Source organism: Canis lupus, chromosome 16, assembly GCF_011100685.1.
Source record: "Canis lupus familiaris isolate Mischka breed German Shepherd chromosome 16, alternate assembly UU_Cfam_GSD_1.0, whole genome shotgun sequence".
Taxonomy (NCBI): domain Eukaryota; kingdom Metazoa; phylum Chordata; class Mammalia; order Carnivora; family Canidae; genus Canis; species Canis lupus.
Window position 1 is genome coordinate 55251058 of NC_049237.1, and position 26500 is coordinate 55277557.

At 47.5% G+C, this 26500-nt stretch overlaps 1 protein-coding gene, 1 long non-coding RNA gene and 2 pseudogenes across 2 annotated transcripts; 1 reads left to right on the forward strand and 3 right to left on the reverse strand.

The window, feature by feature from the left end:
* Nucleotides 1-449: 449 nt before the first annotated feature.
* On the reverse strand, nt 450-1507 carry LOC102152463 (annotated as a pseudogene).
* A 530-nt stretch (nt 1508-2037) lies between these two features.
* On the reverse strand, nt 2038-6259 carry LOC119869181 (annotated as a pseudogene).
* Nucleotides 6260-14060: 7801 nt separating this feature from the next.
* Nucleotides 14061-15668, reverse strand: LOC119877073 (ubiquitin carboxyl-terminal hydrolase 17-like protein 6). Its single transcript, XM_038559206.1, has one exon. It carries the CDS (start codon nt 15666-15668, stop codon nt 14061-14063), a length of 1608 nt encoding a protein of 535 aa, XP_038415134.1.
* A 2717-nt stretch (nt 15669-18385) lies between these two features.
* Nucleotides 18386-21023, forward strand: LOC119877079. The gene is made up of 2 exons (XR_005371140.1): nt 18386-18665; nt 19239-21023. It is a non-coding gene; the product is annotated as an uncharacterized LOC119877079 (long non-coding RNA).
* Nucleotides 21024-26500: the final 5477 nt, after the last annotated feature.

Below are 26500 nucleotides of genomic sequence, written 5' to 3' on the forward strand. Positions count from 1 at the left end.
ATCATTAAATATTAAGACGACCATCTCTTCTATTAAATTACAGCACATGTTCTAGACCATTCAGATCAAGCCTTTACTCCCTTTGAGAGTTTTCAACATCAATTGATTGAGCTTCAGGCTTTACAGAGTTTATCCCTGTAGAGATCAATTTTTTTTTTCTGGTTCTTCAAAATTTTATTAACAAAACCAGGGAGAGGGGAGGCAACAGTGAGCAAACTGCACAGTCCCACCCAGGCACAGAGAATGGAGAGACAGAGGGACAGACAAGGACAGAAGAAAATCCTGAGACCCTCTGATACCGGCAGCGGGGTAGTCAAATGGTGGGTGGGCACAGGGAGAAACTCAGGGACCACTGGAGAAACAGATGAATGGCAGAGCAGCCAAACGGGGGATTCGGGCGGCTCCCGGGCCTGGAATGCAGAACGTGGGGACTTCGGGGCCAGTGAGGCTCAGCGGTCAGCACTGGAGTGCGGCTCGGGAGTGAGCGGGTCATGCTGGATCGTGAGGTGCAGCGTCAGGGCCAGTGATCCTGCCCGTCAGTCCCAGCCGTGCGAACGGTGCGTTCCTGCTCAAACAGCTCGTCCGGCTTGTACCACGCGTGCACACGCTCCAGGGCCACTCCAGCAGCCGCAACCTCTCCCAGCAGTAATGCGGGTACACTGGCGTTTGGGCAGGAGGCAGAAGTCACCCGCGAGCTAAAGACATCACGCACAAGAGGACACCCACATACCTCATCAGCTGGCACTTCGGGGTCCCGGGAGTGCTCGGGGCACAGCACCTGGAGCCGTTTACAGTATGTCTTGCTCTGAGGGTTGTAGACATCACAGAAGAGTCGTGTAGCTTCCTCAATGTGTGTGGGGTACGTGGACCCAAAGGACGTCTGGCTCTCGTACTTGGCAGCAGCGCTCCATGTGGCGCAAGGCAACACGTGGGTTGATAGGGTGCCCGCAGGAGATGCAGAAGATCTGCAGGTCCGTGTCATCACTGTCACCCTCATTGCTTTTCCAAACAAGGGCCTGTTCTGGGATTGTGGGTGGACATGAAATGGGGACACTTGTCGGCCCATTTCACAGAAGCCTCCAGAGCTCTGCTACTATCGGCGGGTCCACCCCCCAGGCTTCCTTGGCCTCCCACCTTCCCCTCCAGCCTTGCCACACTTTCAGTGTGGGCTGCGGGGGCTGCTTCCGTACCCCTGTGGGGGCAGTGGGGTGAGTGGGGTCACCGTGGATCCACAGCTGTTCTGAGGGATGGATGCCTGGTGTGGGAACGCTTCCCTGATGCCACATCTTCCAACCTCCCCCAGCCCATGAGGCAGCTTGTGGATTCGACTGGCCTTGCCATCTGCCCCGGGCAGGAGGCCAGGCTTGCCTTTGCTCCAGCCCCAAGTGGCCAGGACAGAGGCAGCCTTGGCCGCCCCACTTTGTCGCGGACAGGCCTCTGACCTGTTCACATCCACTCTCTCCGGGGAAGCTGAGGGGAGCCGTATAGAATCCTTGTTCCATTGCATCATTACTGGAGTCTTGGGGCAGCTGCTAAAACCACTCGGTTTTAGTATTCCATGCGGGGAGTGGAGCAGTGTCCCATGGTGGGCTGGCCTGGGACCTTGTGCTGTGCTCCGTTCTGTCACCCAGTCACTGTAGATATTTTCTACCTTCCTGCATAACTCAGGTTCCAGGGTATGTGATCTGTTCTCGGTTCCCTTAATAAACAAAGTCAGTCCTCCAAAAAAAAAAAAAAAAGAAAGAAAGAAATATGATCATCTCCTTTTTTTTCCCCCAACAATACCAGCCTTTGAGTTCTTTATTAAGCACCAGATTTTCACATGCGTCACTATAGGAGGGAGGCTTCAGATTCAACCAGACTCTGGCCCGTAGTCAGGAGAGATGTGGTGTGCTGAGGTATTCCTGTGTCTAGAAACAGGCACATGGCTTCAAGAGCAGCAGAAGTTGACTATGGGCATCATCGTCTTCCTTGAAAGAGTAAAGGTAAGTGTCGTTCAACCCAGGGAACTGAGGCTCCATCCCCAGGGGGAGGGCTTGGAGAGGTGGCCATAATGTCTTCAGGGATGCTGCCCTGAAGCATCCAAAGATGACATCCCATAGGCTTTAGAGAGCAGATCAAGAAGCTGCTTCTTTTCATCTTCTGGGAGGAAACTAAACTTTGCCGCATTGATGTTCAGTCTCTTAAACTCCTCCTCGGCAAAGTCCATGCCCTCTTTGGGCATCTGGTAATCCGTTCCAGGGTGGACTTGAAGATGAGTGGGTCATCCGTGTTGAGGGAGTAGGTAGCCTGGTCATGCTTGAGCCGAACCACTGCATGCTCCGTGTCCGAGTTCCAGGGGCCTGTGAGGTAACGGGACCAGGGGCAGATCTCGAAGTGCATGTTTTCCTGCTGCAGCCTGTCATAAAGGGCCTCGTCCTGCAGCGTGTGGTAGCCATGGCCCAGCCTCTCCGTCTTGAGCGTGTCCACAGCCTCTTTGACCACCTCCGCTGAGCCCACTCCCCTGCATGCACAGTGCGGTGGATGCCTCTCCTCACAGCCTCCTGGTAGCCCTTCACGTGTCCCAGGAAGACACTGCTCCCTTTAATGGTCTCGTCTCCTGCCAGGTCGATGGCCACCACAGTCTGCTGGTACTTCGGACACAGCTCCACCACCTCCAGGGGCCAACTGGGCTGGTGGCGCAGGTGGCACAGGATGGACCTCACTTTCACCTTGAAGTCCCGTTCTCCCTCCTGCAGGCTCTGGCTCACCAGGGCCACCACCTCCCCTAGGATTTGCAAAATCTCTACATTAAAATTGATGTGGCAGTTTTAATACAATGTATATGAAATAGTCTAAAATTTACAATACCGGAAAACATGATTATTTTTTTTCTCCTAAAGTTGAAAAGCTTGGAATGTATGTCCAACAGTGAGGTAAAACATTTTGTCTCTCAATTTAAAGAACTGTGCAAGGATAACATTCAAACACATTCAATTAGGGCACTTTTCAGTTTTGACAGGAATAATGAATTACTGTAGCCAACAAGGCACAGTTAGAAAATGCCAACATTTCAAGTCAATAAGAACAAGGCAGATAATATCAAGCAAATCTTTTAAAAAACTTTTCTTTTGAAACAATTTCTTTGAGTTCAAAGGGCAGTTTGCTTCACGTGACTGTAATTTCTTGTGCCAGGGAGGAGTCTGCCCTAGAGAGCATCGGAAGGCAGCCACTCACTCATTCCTGCACATTGCAAAAGGGCAAAGAAATAAGGTCCGTGGAAGGCGCTACTCCCACGTGGAGGATGGAAGGCACTACTTTAAGTTTTTTCTTGTTTGGGGTTTTTAAAATCACGCCACCAGTGTTTGTTGCTCACACTCTCGTGCACGGCCACAGTGGCCCCTCGGCCTCCTGAGGTGCACAGCCAAGCCGTCTCCCCTCAAGGACGTGTGTCCCGTGTGCCTGGGCCAGTGTGGCTGTGTCCAGGACGCAACAGGGAGGCAGCACTCCACAGGGTCCTGGGGCCATCCAGGTTGTGCCAGGGTCTCACAATGGGCTGAGTTGGACATAAAAGCAAACCTGTAAAAAGAGCAACAGCGTCAGGAGTCCCTAGAGAGAAGACCCTCAGCCACAGGACCTATCCTCCTACCGGGGCCCCCCATCTGCAGCCAGCACCCCCTCTCATGTAGCGGACCCCCCACCCCCTGTCCCGCCTCCCAGGGTGAGTGGGGAGGCTGGCATGGGTTTTGAAGCAGGAGCTCTGCCAGGAGTCTTGCGACAGGCTAGGCTCACAGAAGATCATTGACCGGACCCTGTTGTCCATCCTGACATGGGCTGGAATCCCAGCAGTCTACACATTGGGACACTCAGATTCTCTGAGCATCAGTCTCAGGGCACCATAAGATTAGATCCACGCTTGTGTTTGTCCCGAATCTTAATGATGTTTCCACCTGTCTTCAAACTGACACCTGCAATACCTCCTCCCTGCCCCGCCCTCCCACTGGCTGTGAGAGGATGCATCCTGAGGTCTTCACTATACTGACACTTCACTAGCCAGATAGGATGTCCCCTGTCCTCATCCCATGTGCCTCTCCATGAGGACGGCCTCCCATTCATGTGCTTGGCAGGTTCACTGGCATTTGAGTGGATGCACTGACCCCTGCCCCTTCCACCCCCAGGTAAAGTGCAGGGACTGTGGGGCCTTTGGACACAAGGCATCAAGCACCAGATGCCCCATAAAACACTGGGGCACGACCCTTGTTCCCATGGACTTGGGGTCCAGGAGGCTGAAGGAGAATGTGGAGCCGGGGAGTCAGCGGGACCAGCGGCACCAGGCTGGGCTGTTGGACCAGGCTGAGAGGGAGAAGGCAGAGAGACGAAGGTGAGGAATGGGGCTTGTGACCCGATCGCCAGGGCTGACATGACAGACCCCGAGTCCGTGTGCATGCACAGTGTGCAGGGCGGCTGCGGGCAGAGCCAGGCTGGGCGAGGCAGGCAGAGGAGCTCCCAGACTAACAGGGTCCACATTTGGGTGATGGAGCTGTCCCTGCTGATTTGGTGTGGGGTTTGTGGCTGGACAAGTGTCCCTGCACCAGTGAATGTATGGAGCTTGGCACATGCCAAGGCAGACCCTTTCTGACTCTGCATGAAACAAACTGCCTGGATGACCTGGTGGGTCACTGTAGTCAGGGTGGGGCAGAGGTGGGCAGAGAGTGGCTGAGGAGGGAAAGGACCAGGTTGGCCCAAGCCCCGAGCAGGTGTCTGGCTGGAAGCCAGGGAAGGGAGTTCCTTCTCCTTTCCCTGCTTTGATTTCTCGTGCAGGCAAGAAGCCGAGCAGAGGAAGGCCCTGCTCCACAGGTTCCCCAGGAGACCCCGGGAGGGGCAGAAGCGCACCTGGAAGGAAGACACGGAATCTTGTGACTATGTGAGGGTGAGTGTGTGTTGCTTCCCCGGCTGTGCCCTTGGGCACTCCCTGGGCTCCATGTGCCTCCTGGGGGAGGTGGGGCTCCACTTCCTCTCTGACCAGTGGCAGTTGAGCAGCGTGGTCTTTGCACCCTTTTTTTCCTTGGTGTCCATGATATTGCCTTATGCCTTGTATTTGTGTGAACCGTGGCTGGTTGGCATGTGATGGTCATTGGCGGGCACTCCTGGAGCACATACCACCTCAGAGAACAGGCCTCTGTCCTTCATGACACATTACCCCCCTGCCCATCCCCTCTCAGGAGCTGCCACCATGACTCTCCAGCATCAGGACTCTTATTGCCTCATGAGCATAGTGGATGGAAGAGCTGGTCCAATGGAAGAAGCATCGCTGTGAGGCAGGACTTTGCGTGTCCCCCCACAATGTCTCAAGGGCATCAAAAGCATCCAGTCATACCTTGGTTCCGGACCAGCCCTGCAACTGCATTCCCTACTCCCAGGGTGAGTCAGATCAACAGATCCCATCTTTTTCTATCCCTGTTCCGGGGGAGGGTGTTGTTACTAAGGTCTTGGCCGTTAGTTGGTTTCTTTCTTTCTTTCCTGAGTGTTCATTTTGCCTTAGTGCTGGGGCCAAACTCATGGAGTCCCATGTGTTCTCTATTCCCACAGTGTCCACACATGCCGATGCCTGTCTACACCACCAGGAGGCCTTCTATCCCTGAGCCTGCCCTGCTGATGGAACCACGTACTGACAATCCAGTCATGAGTGTCTGGTCCCATTCCACATCTCATCTCAGAAGCCCTCAAGTTAGTCTCAGCCCACCTGGTGGACCTCCTGGTGCCCAGGAAGTGCCGATCACTGACACCCCTCAGCCGGCTCGCCAACCCTGTGTCAGGGCTGACAGCCTGGTTGTGCAGCAGAGAGACAAGAGGCCCTGCAGAGTGTCCCTCGAGGGTCCCCAGGCTGGCTCCCAGGGCCATGGGCTGGGACACACCCAGACACCACCCAAGTATCCTGAGGAGAACACCCGTCCCGCTGTCAGCAACGCATTGGCAGACAATTCCAAATGCCCCCCCCCAGGCTCCAGGCAAGAAATGTGCCCACATGCCCCTAGACAGGACCCTGAACCCCCGAAAGAAAGCGTGGTGGAGCCCCAGCTAGCACACCTGCAGGAGCATCCAGGAGGGCCTGTGGGGAATTCAGGGAATCTGTGTGCTCCAGGAAGCAGACATGCCCGTGGATGCACAGCCAGGCCCCCGCAGCCCAGGAAGACACCTGCCCTCCAGCCAAGCAAGGGCCCCCAGCCCACACCTGCCACACCTCACTTTGAGACGCTTCAGCCATGCACCGAGCCCCCATGGCCGCACTCTGTGCGGGCCCCCACTCAGCCCCTGGAATGGTCTTCACCAGATTGGACAGAAGCTGCTGGAGCTCCCGGTTCCTCGCAGCTCCCTCATTCCTTCCTCCCGAGAAGCCAGGCCCTGCTCAGGGCCCTCCTGCCCCCCACCTGTTGAACGGAGCCTGTGTCTGTGGCCCCTGGAGTGTCCTCCACGGTGACCTACAGGTGTCCTCATCCTCAGTAGACACTGAGAGCGAATGAGCCAGCTCCTGGCCTCGGACATTGTCCTCCACCCCACTGCACCCTCATGGGGTGACTGCGGACCTCAGGACGTGGCCCCTCCTGGACTCATGTGGGGAATCAGCACTTGCTCAGCTGCTTTGCATGGAAATTCCTGGGTCCACAGCGTGCTGCCCCTCATGCCCCTGGGGCCCTGCACAGACACCCACCCCCCAAAACACACCTTACACTTTTCTTTAGGGAAATCTGTGTGCTGTGGCAAAGGGTAGTCTTCCCTCTGGAATGTCAATTTTCTCTTCTGTAAATAGGTTTTTCCAATAAATGGAGGGAAATTTGAATCAGCACTTGTTACTCCATTGGAAATAGAATCTCAGATGTTAATGTGTCTGTGGTGTACACATGTGTGCCTTTGGGGTTTTGGCATCGAGAACCCACTGTGGGCCCAGCAAATGGACATACTTTTTTCTCCTGAGATGAGTTTTTCTAGACTGTGGTGGTAGCTTTGTGGGAATTGTGGTGGGCAATATTTCATCTATGCATTTCAGTTATTCTCAGCGTTAATTTAGATTTGTGTGTAGTGTTTTATTTCCCTTAATAAAATATTAGCACCGATGAAATGCGTCCATGTGTTTCTTAAGATTTTGTGTTCTTTTTTTTTTTTTTAAATCTCAGCAATTCTGAAACTCTCTATAGTTAATTTAATTCCTCCATCCTTGATTAACTGAAACGGGACAACAGCTTGATAGTTTTGGGGGATCTGTAGACTTTGAGGGTCTCCTGCACACCCAGTCTCCTTCGTGAAGTACTGCATAGGGAACATTGACCGTGTGCACCCTGTGAGGGAGCCCTGTGTACTGTATGGGCCCTGGGTCGCACATTGGTCTGTAATGGGATGAGTGGGTGGTTTCCCTCTATACATATTCTGGATCCCACTTTAATGTTGGATCATGATGCCTCCTTTCTGAGACCTGGGCAAGGAGATTTTTTAACCTCCTGAGGATTTCCTAAGGAGGCAATGGTTGACAAGTCGTCTAAATACCACAAGACCAAGGCCACGGAGTCTCTCTCTCTCTCTCTCTCTCTCTCTCTTATTCTCTCTCAGTCTCTCTTTCTCAGGGATATCTCTGATATGGGCCCATGGACACAAAACAATACAACACCATGCCAAATGAGAACAAACCAAACCAAGCACTTCCATATTTGTATTCAGAGAATTTCTTTTTCTTTCTTTTTTTGTTTTTTTGGTTTTTTTGGAAAAACAACTGACTGCTCTTTTCTCACTCCAGAGCATCTGCTTAAGGGTGTTCCCTTTCTCTGTGCAGATGCCTGTAGGTGGAGGGTAGAGGAGCTCCTTTATGAGCACACTAGGGTTTAAAAAGTCAGAATGCAGTAGAAAAGCCACAGTGTGTGATCCTTCTCCCACCCCCAACCCCTAAGTAACTCCCATTCATGCAATCATTATGTGACCTGGATCAGAGTGTGGCCCCTTGAGCCTCAGGCCCCTGTCTCATCCCATGGATGCCGCCCTATTGCTATCTCATGGCTTCTGAGGAAAATGCAGCTTCCTGGGCCCTCAAGAGATGCATACATGAATAGAAATATTCCCTACTTTCTGGAGCCTATGAAAATCCCAGAGGTCCAAAGGTATGAAGGTCTATCCTCACAGGGGCATGTTGGGATTGGAACTAGCAAAGTAGTCTAAGGATTCTTGGACTTGCAAGAATATAGGGCACAGGGGTGAGGAGGCAGGCAGGCTTGAGCAAAGGGCCTTATTCTGGGCTCTCCAGCACAATTAGGACTTCATGCGCTGTGGAGGGGATTCCATCCATGTGCACAGGGAGACCAGGGAGAAAGGCTACGGAAGTCCTGAGCAGGCCTGTTCTCCCCCTCTAGTCACCTCACTTGTCTTTTGCTTCCCTGCCATCAAAAAACCAAACCAAACCAAACCTAAAACAACCAAACACAACCAAACCAAACCCAAACCTATCTTCCCAAAGGAAAATCCACTCTCATCCAGATATGGAAGATGACAGAGTTATCTGAACAAGCTGGTATAGGTTATGGATATTAGTAATAGATGTATTTAGCACAGTTGGATGCACATTGGGTGAATCCTCCCTTCCTTCAGCCTTGGGGAAAAATGGGGCCACTTGAAGGTGAAAGGATTAGAAGCAGTGAGCAGCCAGCTTTGAGTGTGGAAATGATGCTGAGGACCTCGGTCAGTGTGAGCATGTCTGACCGTGTCCTCATGCATCCCTCATCCCATTGCTTATCTTCTCTTTATATTGAAAGACCAATTGTCCAAACCACCATGGGTGGAGTGTTGGCAGCAATGTGTTTGGTCATATACAACCAGCACCGATTTGAAAACCCAGGGCACCTACACAAAGAAATGACAAACTACCGTGTACGTCGATGACCTGCAGCCTTGCATGGCGACAGACTTCTTTTCAGGAAACTATGGGCACAAAATATATATTGAGAAGTCAACCCATAAACCCGGACGCTTGATAATATTTGGAAATGCAAAGAGGCAATGAAATGCTTATATTTCAGGAGTTAAATGCATCCTGCCTGATTAGATCATGTTGATTGAATCACAGCCCCTTCACAATCCACCCCCACCTTTGACTGAAGAGCAGGTGCCTGGCAAGGACCCATCTCCCGCAGGGAATTGCTCCATATCCCAGCAACTCTAACTTGTCCAGACACTTTACTGTCATCCATCTGTGTGACAATCTCCTGACAAAGAAGAGGTGGGCACAGGATTTCAGATCACTTCCACTCCAATTTTGGTCCTTGCGTGACACCTCAGAAAGATATTCTCCACTGAATGAATGTGGGTTTTGAGGTTAACTAATGGGTGCTATGTAACAATTATATTCCTTTGGGGCACGATTGACTAATGCATTGTTGAAAGGTAATTAATGTGTGATAATGCTGATTCTTATGATTTGGGCAGCATTCTCGTGTTCTTTCAAACTTTGGTCACATATACATGCATTTAATGTTTCCATTATTTCCTTTCAGAATGAATTATAACATTCACGAATCACAGTTATTAGAAAATAATGAGACAGTTTGAATTTTGTGGAGAAAATATCAGGGTTTCTTTAAATATTATTTATTCATCAGACAGATTGAGTAGAGAGCTAAGGGGATAGATTTGTGCCAGTTGGAGAGTGAGATGGAGCCTCTCACTGAGCAGGGATCCAGACTGTGCACAGAAAACCCCAGAACCAAACCACATTGTTGGAAAAGTCTTGAAAATGTCACTGAGTTGGGAGGTTGCCCTCAACCAGACATTATCTAGGACACTCCAAGGGCAAAAGCAGCCACATTGGAAGGAATTGGCAGCATCGGATTCCCTCCTGACGGCCGGGCTCTTCCTTATCCACCACCGTCTCCCGTCTGTGCACCCAGAGTGTCTTCACTCCATGCTCTTCTTCCGTGAGGGATTTCTTAAAATTCCATTCTCTCCCCGAGTTCCCTCCCTTGCTTATGGAGTCTTCAGGTTCCATGTGTCCTTCAATTCTTTGCTTCTGTGTGATCGCTGACATGTGAGCCCCAACATGCTAGAGCCACCACGTGGAACTGATTTACTGAGATGTCTCCAAATGGAAAAATCCCTAATGCAACAAAATGTATTGATTCCATATATATTCCAAATCGTGTATCACACACAGTATCACTAAAAATTTTAAAGACAGCTATGGTTTTCTTTTTAATATTCCCCTGGCTATTCAGGGTCTTTTCTATTTCCACACAAATCTTAAGATCATTTGTTCCAAATCTCTAAAGAAAGTCCTCAGTGTTTTGATAGGGATTGCATTAAATGTGTGAATCGCCCTGGGTACCCTTGACATTTTCATTATATTACTTCTTCCAATCCTTGAGCTTGGAATATTTTTCCATCTCTTTGTGTCTCCCTCCATTTCCTTAAAAGTGTTCTGTAGTTTTTAGGGTATAGATCCTTTACCTCTTTGGGGAGGTTGATTCCTAGGTATCTTATGTTGAATAGCAGTGGTGAGAGTGGCCATCCCTGCCTTGTTCCTGATCTTAGGGGAAATGCTCCCAGTGTTTCCCCATTGAGAATGATGTTTGCTGTGGGCTTTCCGTAGATGGCTTTTAAGATGCTGAGGAATGTCCCCTCTATCCTACACTCTGAAGACAGGATTAGCTCTGTCCACTGCCAGAAGAGTGAATGCAATGGCTTCTTCAAAAGAAACTAAAACACTGTACTGAAACCTTCTCATCTTGCCCTCTGGTAACAGGAGGCTAATGTATTTTATGTCCCCTAATCACCACAGGGGTGGGGTTCTTTTCCCATTAAAATGAGCACTTTTAATAATATCACCGTGTTATGGATTGTTCTCATCTCCATGCCTTTACTGTCCTTGATTTCTATGAAGTGGAGAGGCAGAGCTAAGATGTGGTCCATCTGTGGTGTCTTCTATTGGAGCAACTGGTAATGGGATGATGCACACCTCACGGGAGGAGGCAAGCTCCCTAGAAGCTGTTTCCTGTCTCCTGCCTGAGCTCAAACCTGCCACGAGACACATGCCCTAATATATCCCCTGTGAAAAGTCCTGACTTTGTTTTCTCCTGCTGGACAACACAAAAGCTCATGAAGGGGAGTCAGGTAATCCTTCTGCTTACATTCACCCACCATGGCCAGGAACCTACCCTCCTTGTCAAGCTCACAGATCATTGATTGGATGTGGCCTCCCAGATTAAACCTCCATATACTGCCATGGAATCTACCCTTGGGGCTGTCCCCAAAATCCAATTGCAGCCCAGATTTCTATTGTGAAAACAATTCCAGCCTGACATTTTGCCACAGGTTGATGGAGCCAGGTCTCAACACATAGTAACCTGGAAACAGTTATGAGGTCCCCCTAGAACTCCATTCAGGATTGGCAATTCCAGTTTCTCAGGAAATAACTCACGAATCTGTGGATCCCTGAGTGGCTCAGTGGTTTGGCACCTGCCTTTGGCCCAGGGCGTGATCTTGGAAACCCGGGATCGAGTCCCACGTCAGGCTCAGGAGCCTGCTTCTTCCTCCTCCTGTGTCTCTGCCCCTCTCTCTCTCTCTGTCTATCATAAATAAATAAATGAATAAATCGATCTTTAAAAGAAAAAGAACTCGTGAATCTGGTCTGTGGGAGGCTCTGCAGATTCTTGGTCTGTCCTCATGACTAATAGACCTTGATATAGAGAGACACCCCTCGAGTGACTAATGGATACCTGGACAGGATGAGCATTGACGTCCAGACACCTAACCAGAGAATCAATCTGCTGACACTCCAGCCTCCACAGTCCCCACAGTGTGTTATCCAACCATCTCCCATCATCCTTCCTAGGGGTCTCTGCTAGCCTTGGACAGAGATGGTGTGCTTGTCGTTCAATCTACTCCCTCCCCCTTAATTTCTCATACAAGCATCTTCCTGGTCAGAGATCTCATAATTGAAGAAACCCTGAAGAATAATGTCCCTATGTCCCATTGCATTTCCTCTTAAATGGCTGCTGGCGCTTTCCCTATATTGAGCCAGTGAGTAGGAGTGAGAAATTCCCATGGGGGGAGGATATGAATTTGAGCTGCAGGTGACCTAGAGGTGGCTGTGGAATTCCACTCAGGGGAAGCAAGCAAAGAGGCCTCTGTGAGGAGCCAGCCTGGAAATAAAATAACTGTTTCAAGGTTCTGAAATACTGGGGAGAAAAAGCCTGCACACCAAATTATATGTGGGAATCTTTTATTAAGAATAAAAAAACACACAACTTTGTAATAACATTTTAGAGCAAAAACAAACAAAGCAGATGCAATATTTTACATAACAATTTCAGAGAAATAATATCAACAAGTACAGAAAATGTTCTAGGAGAAAACAAGGTGTAATTTGCAAAACTCTGGATGGGATCTTTTTCTAAATCAGAAATTCAGACATTTATAAAACAATTTCAGATTACCTTGTTAATTTCTGTTTACAACCAGGTTACAAATTGCCAGGATGATTTCCCTACATTTGTTAGAAAATGGATTTCACTAAGACAAACTGACATTCCAGACTGGGAAGCATGCTTTGACATTCCTATAGATTTACCTAAAGAAAAACTGCAGCATCTGTGTAGTGGGGGGAGTGTATGTGTAGGCGCACAAAAGCAGGACACCCAGCACGTGGTGGACTTGACCGTTTCCATCCAGTTCAGCGGAGGAATTGCTGGTTCACCACATCAGTCCAGGTGGGGACATATCCTCATTCCCACAGACACCTCCTCAGGGTCCTCTGCTGTGGAGGACAAGTCCCCGAGTCCATGAGCTGTCTCATTCCCTATGGCAGTCTTCAGAGGACGGGGATACCTGCAGATCCTCTTACGGAACTCTTGGCAAGACATGCACACAGGTTCCCTCACTCTTTATGACACAATAAACTGTATTGGCCATAAGAAACACAATTCCCAGACATGAAAGTAACCCTGACACCTTAGATCTCCAATTTGTCTTAGGTACATGAAAATCTCCAAAAAAGCCTGATTTCTTCTGCACAGATCCTATTGTCCCTTACTCTCCAGTAAGGGTGCATGTCCAAGTTTGAATACAGAGTGAAAATAACATTATGATGTGATGTTACAACTGCACATCTACGGTCACACTCAGAGGCGTTTGCTGGTCATGCAATAATTTCCATTCTACAATGAACTAGTCAAACTCTTTTGTAAGAAATGCAATGATAACATAGAACACCTATAACCTGACCTCAAAACGCTTTGGTAGACTCATGAACTTGGCACTGTTTTCCAGAGGTATCAACCCAGGTCCAAATTTGAATTTGAACTGGTCTGAAATCCAGAGTCCACTTCTTCTGGGTCAAGAGATGCCACAGAGTAGACGGTAGCAAAATAGTCATAAAAAGTTATGTTCAGTGGGAGGCTGGGCATTTCCCTTTGGAATAAGAGTCCTTGTTAGTTTGCTTCTCTTCAGTCTTAATGTGGGAGAGAGTGAAGGGAACATAATAAAATCACTGTAGTTCAATCATGTCTGGATGCAGTTATCGCCCCAAAAATAAGCACTTAATTTCCATCTTACAATTTCCAAGCAATGACCAAGACACATCGCTAGCAAGACCCAATACATACTTATGTTCAGAGAAATACTCTTTCAATATAAATAGAAGAAAAGCATTGGGAAGTGGGGAGCATGATGAAAGGGTCAAACATACTGACTTCAACCCCAGGTCTTCAGCATCATATCCACTCTCAACCCTGATTGCTCACTGCCTCTCACCTGCAAGTGGCCCCCACTCTCCCCAAGGCTGAAGGAGAGGCAGGTTCCTCGATACACCCCATATGAAATCCACACTATCCCAATAAAAGATCATGACAATGAACCAGGTTTAAATATCAGTGTCCTCAAGTTTCAGTTGAAGGCCATATCCCATGAACACACCAGATAGATGGTTCTTCCATACATATAGAACACACACTTCACACAACACAAAATATTTCCAGTATGGGACTGTGTTCGGGTTTGGAGTGAGTGAGTGATGCTGTGTGTGTGGGTGTGTGCGCCCATGTGCACCAAAGTTAGGAGACACATCCCTGGACTGCTTCCCCAGACCTCTGTCCCTTCTTGCTCATCCTCTTGGTAGGTCTGGCTCTCCCTGGCACACGCGGGACTTTGGCCACGTCCCCGGCCACCTGAGGTGGGAGCATCCCAGCCGCAGTGGTGAGCAGGTCGACGGTCTGCTGAGGATGATTCTTCTGCATCTCAGGTCTGTATTTGGAGTGGTGAAGGATGACTGCGTTCGCAGGAAGAGCAATTTCTCTTCTCCTGACATTGAGTTCAGGCTTAGGGCGGTTGCATTCTTGGAGGCATCTCCACTGGTCTAATGTCATTTGTTGCCTTGAGGTCTCTTCCCCACACTCCTCCAACTCAGGAAGGTTCACGGAGGGATCCGTTGCCGGCTCTCCTGAGGCCTCACCCACCACTGTGGGGTCTGCCTCGGGAGATGCGAGTCCTCCCTCCTTGACTGACTCCCTCCCAAGGTCTCTCTCCAGATCAGTCTTCTGCATATAAAAGAGGACATAGGCAGGTTGGCGCAGCACGGAAGTCACATCACAGGCACTGACCTTAGCATCATCCATTTTATACCACTGGCCATTTCCTGCCTTTACGAAACAGAAGTAATGTCCGCTGTGGCAACTCCTCCCAGCGTGCACCAGCACGGCATAGAGCACATAAACCAAGGGTCCTGCCCTCTGCTCAGACAGGCAGTGTTGCATGTCAAGGCGCTCAGGATATTGCACCTCCTTAGTCATTTTGTTGCCTGTCAAGTCTGAGAATTGTCTCAAGACCAGGATGAGGACCTTCGGGGAAGTGTGCAAAGTCAACACCTTGGACGCAGGCACCTTCTCCAGACACTTACGACAATGGTAGGCATTTTCACCTTCCAGCAGTTCGGGCTTCACCAACTGCTCCAAAGCTTGGCTGACGCTGTGAGCATCCCCGATGTCCAGGCTGATGTCCAGGTAAGGTTCCAGAGTGCTCGAAATGCCTTGGCAGTGGAGACACTGGATTTGAGACCTCCAGTACCCCTCAAAGAGTTGCTGGATGAGGGTGCTGTCCTGAGGACGCTCAGGGTCTGAGAGCTTGTCCTCAGGCAAGCATGCTTGCTGCATTGCATCCAGAATGAACATGAGATACTCATGGGCATCTTCCTGCTTGTGTCTGTGGAAGGCGGCGAGCAGGAGTGGCAGGGGCCGGAGCACACGTCCAGGATGGCAGAGAACCCGCGTCAGGTGAGCCTGCAGGGTACACAGCATGCAGGATGTCTGCCTCCTACAGGTGGTCCCGTGCTGCTGGGACAGCATGTAGCTGGCGAGGGGCTCTGTGTAGGTCAGACACTGTAGGGTCGCATTCACATAGCAAGTGTTGCCCATGTTCTGAAGCCCGGCTCCCACCTGGGAAAGGCTCTTCCAACTCAGAGGTGTCTTGGTGGGAGGCAGCCCTGCTGATGCGGGAGCCAAGGGGTCAGTCGGGGAGGAGAGCGTCTTTGATGCAGGGGATGTCGTCTCGGGCACAGAGGGTCCTCCGTGGACTTCAGCACCGCCTCTCCTTGACCAGCATGACTGGGGTTTGGGAGAGGCGCTGAACTGAGGCTCCTCTGAGGGGTGGAGGTGGGCAGCCTCCATGTCTGCAAAAACAGTGACCACAAGATACATTCAACCAGGAGCTTCGTGTCGCAAAGCGATGCTCCTCTCACTGTGCCGGTTTCCAAATGTCAGATAGTGAACCTCACCTCCACCTTTTATGGTTTTTGGGCCCTGGGATAAGGCACAAAGTCCTCTCATCCACTCTAATTGCTAGATTGGATTACAGGATTTGGGTGTGGTCTCTCCCTGACAGAGACCATTCAGGTCAGCCCAGCTCCTAATCTTGCCTCCCACAACAGACAGCACCTTCAGATCTTTCTCAAGCTCCCTAACTGCCCCTACCTATTTCTGAACAGACTTTCTTTAGTGTTTCTATGTTCAGTGGAAATCTTAATGGGTGTCCTTTTTCATTTTGAGTAACCTCAAGCGAGCCAAGGAGAGTTAGACATTAGTGATCTAGGACAGGGAAGATCATTCTCCCAAAAGAGCTCAGGTATCACATAGGAACACCTTATCCTCACCAGCCAGAATGTTTGTAGCTGTAACCAATTATTTGGGAATATGGTGTCCATGCTTTGCTTCTACACCTTCATCTCTGTCTACTATGAATCCAATATACAAAGATGATGAAGGTCTTAATGAATATCATTGTCTGTCTAGGTGTGTCTCGGGTCTACAACAAGTGAAATCCTCTGGATGGTTTTATGCTTTTGGGAAACATTCCTTTAAAGCTCCTTTCTGACAGGTCTATATCTTAAATCCAGTGTTATTATGCCGAATTTTAAGTTTTCCTCAGGTAATTCTACACCAATATTCTTTATATACTTTTGACTTAATTGGAGTATGTCGTAGGCTTGCACCTTTTTTTACACATTATGGTTTTGGCAGTTGTAGATGCAGGGAGGTAGGCACGGGGTTAGCTCATGGTTTGGAAGTGTCACTATGGCTTATTCTGTTTACAGAATTGGTAGTCTCTGCTGAAAGATTTTTGATTCGACAAGACAATTAATTCCTACTGTGACCATGACCATTTCCAGTTTATGAATTTGAATAAGCCTTAGGAAAGGTGAAAACCTAAGTCCATTTGTCTTCTTTACTAAACAGAGGCCAAGAGAAATTTTGCAAGGCCTTGGTCAGTGACTGGGCTGCACAAGCCCTGGGGCCCTGCTGAATTCTTGATGTTCACTTGTCATCCCTGGACACTGAGAGAATAAAAGTGTCATCTCCTATGCCACCATGTTTTAGGATATTTATTCTGAAACCATGGAGTCTAAAAAAACTTTTGTGTAGGATGCTCTTTATGATATCTCCGTGTTTAACTGAAAGTTTTAATTGACAAAATGAATATTACATCATGAATATCGTCAAACTATGACCCCATTTTTATTGCCATTAGCTCTAAATTGAGCAACCATACAGAGACATGGGGCCTATGAATGATGTCTTTTGCTGAGTCTCCTCGTGTTGTCCAGAGATCCCATTACTCATTGTTTGACGTGAGAAATAACTGTTTGGGAAGGTTTAATAATCCCTCTCTTTCTATAATCTGCTTAAACAAAGCCAGACACATCCTCTGTGCCTGAGAAAGTACAATATTATTATTGTCTGCTTATCATTCTTTTTTTAATCATCATTCTCATTCTTATTATCTGCCTCAATTAAGTATTTAAACACCTTATGAGTATTCCATGTCAGTTGATTGGCTAGATGCCTGATGAACTTCAGTAGTCTATTACAATATCCCCAGTTCAACTTTGGACTCTATTAAAAATTTCCTCTTACTTTGAGCAGAAATCTAAGGCTGTGCAATTCCTTTCTGTTGGTCTGAGTCCTAACTGGGGTACAAACAGGCTCAGTGTTTCTTCAGCATGGCATTATCTCAGGTATACGACAGCAATATGTGTTCTTTCTCCTCCTCAAAGCTGTATTTTCCAAGAACAAGTTCCCTTTGGGAGTGACTGCCAGTTCTTTGTATTATTTCTCTTGAGAACATCTGTCACCAAAAACTTTTTTCAATCATTTATCTCAAAATACCTTTACTCTCTTCAGCTTAATCTTTGTTCTAAAGAAAAACTCGTTGTCCACATCACCCTGAATTCCAGAATTAAACCCATTATTCATTGATATTTCTTACAGAATGGATCAGCCTCAGGTTTCTTTTATCTTTGCACCTAAAATCTTGAAACTCCACAGCCACATGGCTGTGGTCTATCGTTGCATGTGGCCTATCGTTGACCTGTCTACAGTATAAACAGCACCATCTTTACCTTTTGTCATATATCTGAGACTATTAATTTGGAGACATGAAAACAATCACACATTGGGAAGGAATGTCGTTGAAATTAGAAAGTAGACTGCCTCCATCCCAGGAAGACATACTCTGCTTCTAGATATCCTAGAAATGACTATGGCAGAAGGAATTGAATACCCAGTAGGGACACTGTGTAAGTTGTGCAGGGAATCTGAGCTCCCATACAGCTGCTCACATGACATGTGCTTTTTCTGATCACCAGGCGTGTACTTGGTGTCTGCAGGAGACTCGGTAATAGGGAATTGTGATTTTGGCCTGGGTGATGTTATGTTGCTTTCTGGTCACCAAGTACTGGATAACTGAGGCCTTACTTTCTCCACACAGCCCATGGAGCTATGCACAGAAGGATGCAGTGTCAGAGATGGATGGTCGCTGTGAGGTTGAGTGCCTTTCCTTTGAAGATAAGATTGGGGGCTGTAGAGCTGAACTGATGCCACTTTGCTGCAAAAAAAGGAAGAATAATTAAAAGCCAAGCCGGAGCTACAGGAAGTGAGAAGCAAAGATCCTCTGGCTGTGAGCTCCATGCGGCAAACATCTCTGGATTTATTCTCTTGACCTCCAACATGGGCATTCTTTGAATGAAGCTGTCAATCCAGCTTCTGACACTGCAGAGAAATATGATCTGTAGGCCGTGAGGGGCCTGGGGGAAGGCACTGTGTTATGTTGACCTTCGGAATCCTCACTTGCTGGCAGAGGCCCCCTTAATTATTTTATGGATTGATAAAGTGAGTGAGCAGATTAACAGATTAAACAGGTAGAATGGAAAGGTGGGACCATGGTTGAAATGTTCTAAAACCCTGGCTTCAGACAGAGCTGTGACCCTGGGTCTTTGTCGTTCAGACTCTGGTCTCTGTAATATGAGACGACTCAACCACATAGTACATGCCCACGTGATGGACACAAATTGTGGCCACCTTAGCAGTCCTGCTGGCTCATGCTTCTCCGGCTCCTTCACAGATAGCTGTTAGCATGGCTTCCCCTCCCTCTTCAATCTGGAACATCAAGTGCCATAATGAAAAGGGCCTGTGTCAAAGTTTAAGCTGGCCAAAGATTGGGTAGTGTCTTCATGCTGGCCTCTTGTAGTGAGAATGTAGCAGTCATGGCCTCTTCAAGAGCAGGGTTCCTAGAGATAGTCTAATTCAACACCTCATTACAGCGGAAGAGATAGAGACCCCAGAAGATGCCACTGTTGCCGGCTTAGTCACAGCAACACTTTGGCTTTTGGTCTTATGTTCTTAGCCTGTCCACAAAATGGGGCCCTGGCTGAGAGCAGAAGCCTGAACAGGGATTATTTTTAGCAGCTCTGGTGAGCAGCTGGGTGGAAGAAGAAGTGGAAACAGCTGCAGAAGAGTTGGACACTTTCCAAGATCCCTCCTGTGACCTTGTGATCCTTGCTTGTCTGGGCTAATGGTAATAGCACACAGGTTTGCTTTGGCCCTTATTTGCCAAAATTCAGACTCCCAGCTTTCAGGGCTAGCAATATATATGTCACAGGCCACTGTCATCCTAGACTGACAGCACACTGCTCCAGAACAGAAGAAAGATAGCCCCTTGGCTCAGTCTGGAGAATGTCCTTACCTATTTGACTAAGCCTGCTTTCTGTAGAGATGTAAATAAAGGAGAGCAGAATAAAACACAACTTACTTCCAAGGATGAGCCAATTTATAAAGGCTGTAAAATAAGAAATCAAAACATTTTTTCTAAAAAATGTTCTGGTGCTGCTACATATCTTCATGGCTAATGGGCTGATTTTTTTATTCTGAAAACTACACAAGAGACGAGTGGGTGGAAGAAGCTCTCTTTTTGCAAGTATCACAGGTCCTGGGGTCTTCCCAGAAGTTGCTTACCCAGGCCTCAGATAAAACTAACTGCCTTTGAGAATCTAAATGTATTTAGGCCTCATACCCTGTTCTTTCTGTTTTTTTTTTTTTCTCCTGTTTCCTTGCAAAATTAACAGTGGTGTGTATAGTGTCTTCCTCTGCTTCTCGACTTACAGAAACATCCTCTACCACCTTCAGCCTGCTGGGATTTCTCTTAATGAGGAGACCATGACCTCTTAGACATGTGTTGGTCACCATGCTCTTTGTAAAGACTCCAGGGGCACCCTCGGCAATCTATGGTTGGTATCTCTTGTTACCTCGATACATCGCAAGCATTTCACAATGTGGTCTGTCTCCTCCTTCATTCCTGTCTCCTCTGCCCTTGAAGATAGAAGTCTTCCAGCTACTTTCTTTCTCTTCTTCCCTGTTGTCCTATGTTCTCCCTTTCCTGCGATTGCACACACCCTGGATTCATCCATCTTCATATTACACATGTCTCTAAGCAATTCCAGGAGCTCCTGTGGTTTCAGCCTCTCCTGTTGATGTGGCATTATCTCCTCACCAGCCTTTCCAGGCTCCAAGCCTCCATTCTCTACTCCACTCCACGGCAGTGCATGGATGCCCTGCACACTGCATCTTCCAGACCTTGAGGCCAGTTGCTTCCCATTAGCCCCTTTAATGCAAGACATTGGCAGTAGACAGGAAAATAAGATGAAGGGTGAAGACAGTCCCTTTCATTTCCAGCTCTGGCCAGCAGCACCCCAACAGCAACAGATGGTTGGCTCCAGGCTCCAACTCCTTTTGGCTTTCTCAGCAGCCTTGCAATAACCCTTGAAGGAACTAACAGCACCCAGCACCCATAAAGGCATGGCTGGACCACAACCTGTTTTGCTGTGTACCCTGGTTCTCCATGGCCCCTGTTTGGCCGTATCTTCTCCTCAAAAGTCTGAACATTGGCTGCAGGATGTCTCCACCCCACTTGTCTGGGCCCCAGCCATGGAGCACTCCTTCCTTAAAGTCTTAAGCATCATTCATGAGCTGTTCTTGACTTAGAGGTCTGAGCACCAGCTTAGCTGTGTCCCATACTCACACATCCAGCCTCCAGCTGTAGGTAGCTAACACCAGGATTTCGGACCCCTGCCGCTGATAGCGCCTTTCCCATGTCCTCCTCTGGGCCCGTAGTTATTAATCTCTGTGGACATTTGACCATCTGCTACCTGTGTAAGCAATCCTTTGCATTAAATTTCGTGTTCTGAATACCCAGCATGATTTCTGTTGACCTAAATGAGCTTTGTCTGATAAAAATCCTACACTGTATTTCCGACTTCAACTTCATGCTAAAGTTTTACAGGGCATTGGTCTTCCCTAACTGGATCTCTGATGGGCACCCACAAATAACTAGTTTTTATTGCACTTTATCCCTTCCTTTCCAAAACTGATCTTCATTTACTGTTCTAGATCTTAGTAAATATTGTTACCACTTACTCAGGCACTCAAGTTAAAAATGACTTCCTCAGGCTTCTTGTCCCTTACAAATCACACAATTCCCTCACAGCATAAATGTACATAGATTATTCCCCAGTGTGTGCAAATTGTGCCATACCTTTTCCTCCCTTCTCTCTCCTCACTAACATTGTTCTCATTTACCAAGAATTAGGGATTGGATATGGTTCTACATTTCATGCTACATATTATGCATATATGCACACACGCATACACACCCACAGACCGGGTTTCTTGTTCAATCATAAAAACTAAGGATAAGTGTCACACTCAGATTTACCAGAATTTTTAGAATATTAAAATTTTAGAGCTAGAAGTGGCCTTGGAGGTAATATAAATCAGTGTTTCCAGAGCCAAATTGATTCTAGTCACCTAGGGATGCTTGGGTGGCTCAATGGTTGAGCATCTGCCTTTGACTCAGATCATGATCCCGGGGTCCTGGGATCGAGTTCCACATCGGGCTCCCCAGAGGAAGCCTGCTTCCCCCTCTGCCTGTGTCTCTGCATCTCTCTCGGTGTCTATCATGAATAAATAAAAAAAATATTTTTTAGAAAGTTGATTCTAGTCACCTAGAATATTTTTGAAAACCAGAGGTCTGTTCCAGACTCTCACACTTTCATATTCGGAATTTTAAGTTAAGAATCTGAATTTTTAAAACCACATGTCCGATCAAATCTCCTGCATAGTGATGTTTGGCAACTATAGATCACCGACCAGAGGAGCATCTGAGATTTGAAAGTGCCCTGGTTCTGTGTCCCACACTTCCAGTTAGAAGCCAGAGTGGAGCTTCAGCACTCAAATCTAGAAGTTCTGTCTTTCAGCCCAGTGGTATTTCACTGTCCTGCACTTTTTGAAAAGGAGATATTGAGAGGAACATAACCAATGTCTCACCTCCTTGCTCGGGAAACAGAAGTTCAGACTTTATAGATAGATTTACTTGTTTGTTTGTTTGTTTGTTTGTTTGTTTTTCAATTGAGAGAGAGCTGGTATACACAAGTGGGAAGGCAGAGGCAGAGGGAGAAGCAGACTCCCTGCTGAGCAAAGCGGGGCTGGATCCCAGACTGCAGGATCATGACCTGAGCCAAACGCAGATGCTTAACCGTTTGAGCCACCCAGGTGCCCTAGAACCTCAGACTTTCATTGGAAAATACATGTCCAGGCAAAGTAACATAGAACATGGCAGTTTCCACAGCCTGATGGGAAGCCTGTGGGAGCTCAGAACAGAATGACTGAGTTTCACTTTAGTTAGCAGAGTCTGAAACAAGTTCTCAGACAAAATACCCTGTCCTCGTTCAAACCAACTTCTTGTCAATCTAGTCAAAATCACTTTAACTGACCTGAAAGATTGCTGTTCCATTTTATTGCCAAAGTGTCCGTAGCTTATGTTCCCATTTGACAATTACTTCCATTCAAAACTGCCCACTTCCATGAGCATCCAAAATAACAAGGACTCTCTGTCCTCCCTTGAAGGCCGTTCTGCTATCATAGGACACCCCTGTCCCCAGATACCTGTAGGGAGGTATTGAAATGTCCTCATGATGCAGGGACATTCTACTAGTCCTGGTGAGTGCGGACTGAAATGAAGTCATTTTCCACCTGTCTGTATGGACACCTTCACCCATGAGAACCATTACTATCTTCGTGCAAATCTATTCTTTTTTGAACCAAGTCTCCTCAGGTAACAAAACAAGTTTATAAAAGACTTATTCAGTTTGAGAAACTGAGCACTTGAGAGAATCCTACACATAGGCCAAAGACTCCACGACCTACACTACCTACATCCCACTACGTCCTATGGGATAGTCAATGTTTGAGAGACCATAATTCCCTGGTACCTGAATGCTCCCTCCTGATTGTGTGCATCACATCCTAGGTCTGGTAAGATGGACTTGGATGAACTGCAGTCAGGGGCTTTCCAGGTGTTTAGAACCATCTGTACTTCATCAGTGAAACAGAACAGGAGATGGGTAACAGAAAATGGGGCATTTTCCTAACAGTGTTTTTTGTCTCCAAACCTCCTCTGCTTATATTCTCCAAGAGTTAGTGACTTTCAGATAATAGCATGACAGAGCCATGATACAGCTCGGGGGCCCAGGCAATGGGAAATGATAAGGATCTACTTATAGGAAAACTGAGTCTAAGAAAATTAGCTCCATACAACTGATCTTTGGGGCTTAAGTCATTTTTTATGGCTTTATTCCACCCTTGGCTCCCCCTGTTACCTTTCAACTCTGGTCTTCTCAAATGGATTCCTCCTGAGATTCCAGCTGACTCCCAAACCGAATGTGCCCTTCTACATTTAGGGTAGAAACAGGAACTAGAGGTCTTAACCATCCTGTCCAACCATGCCTTACCATAGCCTGCATCAGACTCCCTGCTTTTGACCAAGGAAAGAACTGGAAGTATAAAAGAGAACAGCCAGTATCTAAAAGTCCTGGCCAAGTATATTCAAGGAGGAATAGGCGATATTATTACACTTGAGGTAGGATATTTATTCATTTGTTTTGATGAACAGAAACCTAGGGTTTGCTGAAATGTATGAAGTAGACACAGAGGTGACAACAGTGCTTAATTACCAATGGTAGTAACTCAAAATGGGGGAAGAGTAATGATGACGGTGGTCCTGGAGTTTTTTATTAACACACATTGCAGACATATAGACAAATGAGGCACACTCTCTATTCTCAAGGAACCTACTAGATCTTCAATGAAACAATTTTGTATACATCACTTCTATATTTTCTCCATATATAATTTTACTAAGCAAAGTTATTTGCTTTTAAAGAACCAAGGCCAATTGTGAAAACTGCAGCAAAGTATTTTCATCAAATGAGACAATGAAGTATGTAAGAAACATAGAGAATCCATAGGGGTTTCTCCAGTGAGATACCACCATACGACTATTAAAATGACTCATTGTAGGTTTTAGGCCTCCAAACCTGTAAAAAAAGAAAAAAAAAGAAATATTTTCTGTTGTTTTTAGTTACTAAGTGTATGGTAATTCATTACAGTGACAATAGGAAAGTAGTGGAAAACTCAAGAGAACACTCTGGTGGGAATCCCAGGATGAGAGCCAAGAGACATCTCCATGCGACAGGGAGCAACATGCACAGCTGGCAACAATATTGGTTGTGACACCTCAGAAATCTCTGAGACAGAGTTCTACAAGATGATGAGATTGATGGACATACCTGATCAGACTGAACTTTTTAAGAGGGTCGAACAATAGGCAGAGAGCTTAGGATTGAAACACAGAAAAGGGGGAAACAAAATCAGATATATTAAAAAAGAGAAAAGAATGAGCCCTGGGGAGAATGTCACGTCGAGCAGGACAGGAACTCTGTAGCGCTCTCTAAACAGCACCACTTCCAAAGCAAGCACTGACCGCGGCTGTGCCTGAACACCCAGGGGATAAGGCTGGGGGCAGGGGTGAGGGGTGGGGAGATGTGCTTGTCTACTCTGACAGTTGGGGTTGGTGGTCCCTATTCATGGAGCTCAGGTTCCCTCCCCAAGTAGCTCTCCCTTCTCTTTTTATCTGCTCCATCTCTACTCCATCCTCATTTCAGGGAGTTAACTGGGCTATGCCTGGTTTTCCCTCTGAACGCCTCCTAGAAACCGTCTCCACATAGCAAGCTGCGGCCATTTCCGGGCATCCTTGGTCCACCAGAACCTCCACAAAGTTTTTAAAGAACACTTGGGGGCCCAGGGATCACTCGCCTCTGTGAAGATGATGGAGAAAGTTATCCTGAACTGAAGCATCCTCAGAATTATCTGCTTCAGCTCAGACCCTGAGAACCGATAGTGTCAAAACTTGAAATCCAACCAGGCTTCCCATGACCTAACTGAATCTCTAATAAAACTTTATGAGAGCTCCTGTAGGTCCAGATAACTCCTGTGATGAGCGGGAAGACATAGGGATTTTGTTCTTGGATGGCCAGAGTCGTCAAATGTTTTCGAGTCTACTTGGGAACCAAGGAGCAGCTCTTGTCTTCCTGGAGAGGTTTCAGCTGACACCTGCCCAAATATCCTTAGAATTTTGTACTTCAGCTCAGCGTCAGGGAACCACTATTGGGCAATCTCAGCCAGCCTGAGTCCCTGGATATGTTTAAAGTCCTCTCCTTGTTCCAAAAAAGGGGAACTTGCCTTTTGAAGGCACCGGGTGGTGACTGCCCACCTACTCCAGCAACTTCAGCACTTCCTGGTTTCACCCAAAAGCAGTATGAAACTCCTATGCTGGCCTTTGTCACCCCTGCTGGTCTGGTTGACAGAGGCTCACACTCCAACAGCCCAGAGCCTCTATATGCAAATATGGTTACCTGGACCTCCAGTGGTTGGATGGAAGAGGTGGAAGAAGGACAATGGGATGCTAAGGCTAAGAAAATGCTGGGGTTTAGTGGGAGTCATAGCCTGGTTCATGCACCCTGGCTGTGAGTCTGGCTCCTGCCTTCTCTGCATGCACCCTGGGCTGGCCAAATACTTGAAATCTGATGGGTATCATGTGGCTGGCCAGCCCCAGACAGCCCCCCTTCCACCTCCATTCTTTAAAGCTCCCCCACTGGGATGTGCACACAAGTTCCCAAGATCTCCCATTACCTGGACCTAGTTGGTTTGACTTTCTATGCCAGAGGCTGCCTGTTTTGGCCTTATGAAATAATTTTCTTGATCAGAACATGGGGCTCAGACCCTGAGATACCCCAGGAAGAAGGTCCTGATATCTTGTGATTTGACAAGGAATTTGAGAAATATGTACCGGAATCTCCCAACTTCTTAGGTTTGTTGTAGTAGACTTGGCAGTATTAATTGCTTTAATAGCGTTAAAGTCATTGTGATCGTCCTCCAATCATTACATTGCTCTTGATTATTACTTTTACTGTTATGTGTCTTATTATGGATTGTTCATGGGTGGTTGTTATAAAACACTGACTACATTTTCTATTCAAGAGGAGGGTCCGATATTTGGAGACCATTTCTGATTGTTCCCCAGAAGACTTTCACACAACGAGGCTACAGTTCTCCCACTCCACTGCTTGGTTTCCGTTCATGCGGAAACCCTCTCAGCATGTTCCACATTCCTCTCCTGAGGCATATACCCTCCATGAGGGCAGGGAAGCCAAGTGGATAATGTCCCCAGGTTGACAGATCCTAGAAAAATGTACACGTTCCGTCCAGAGATCAGCACCATTCCCTGTAGACCTGGGAGAGTCACACAACCCTCCTTGCCTCACTAGAGCCCGCAT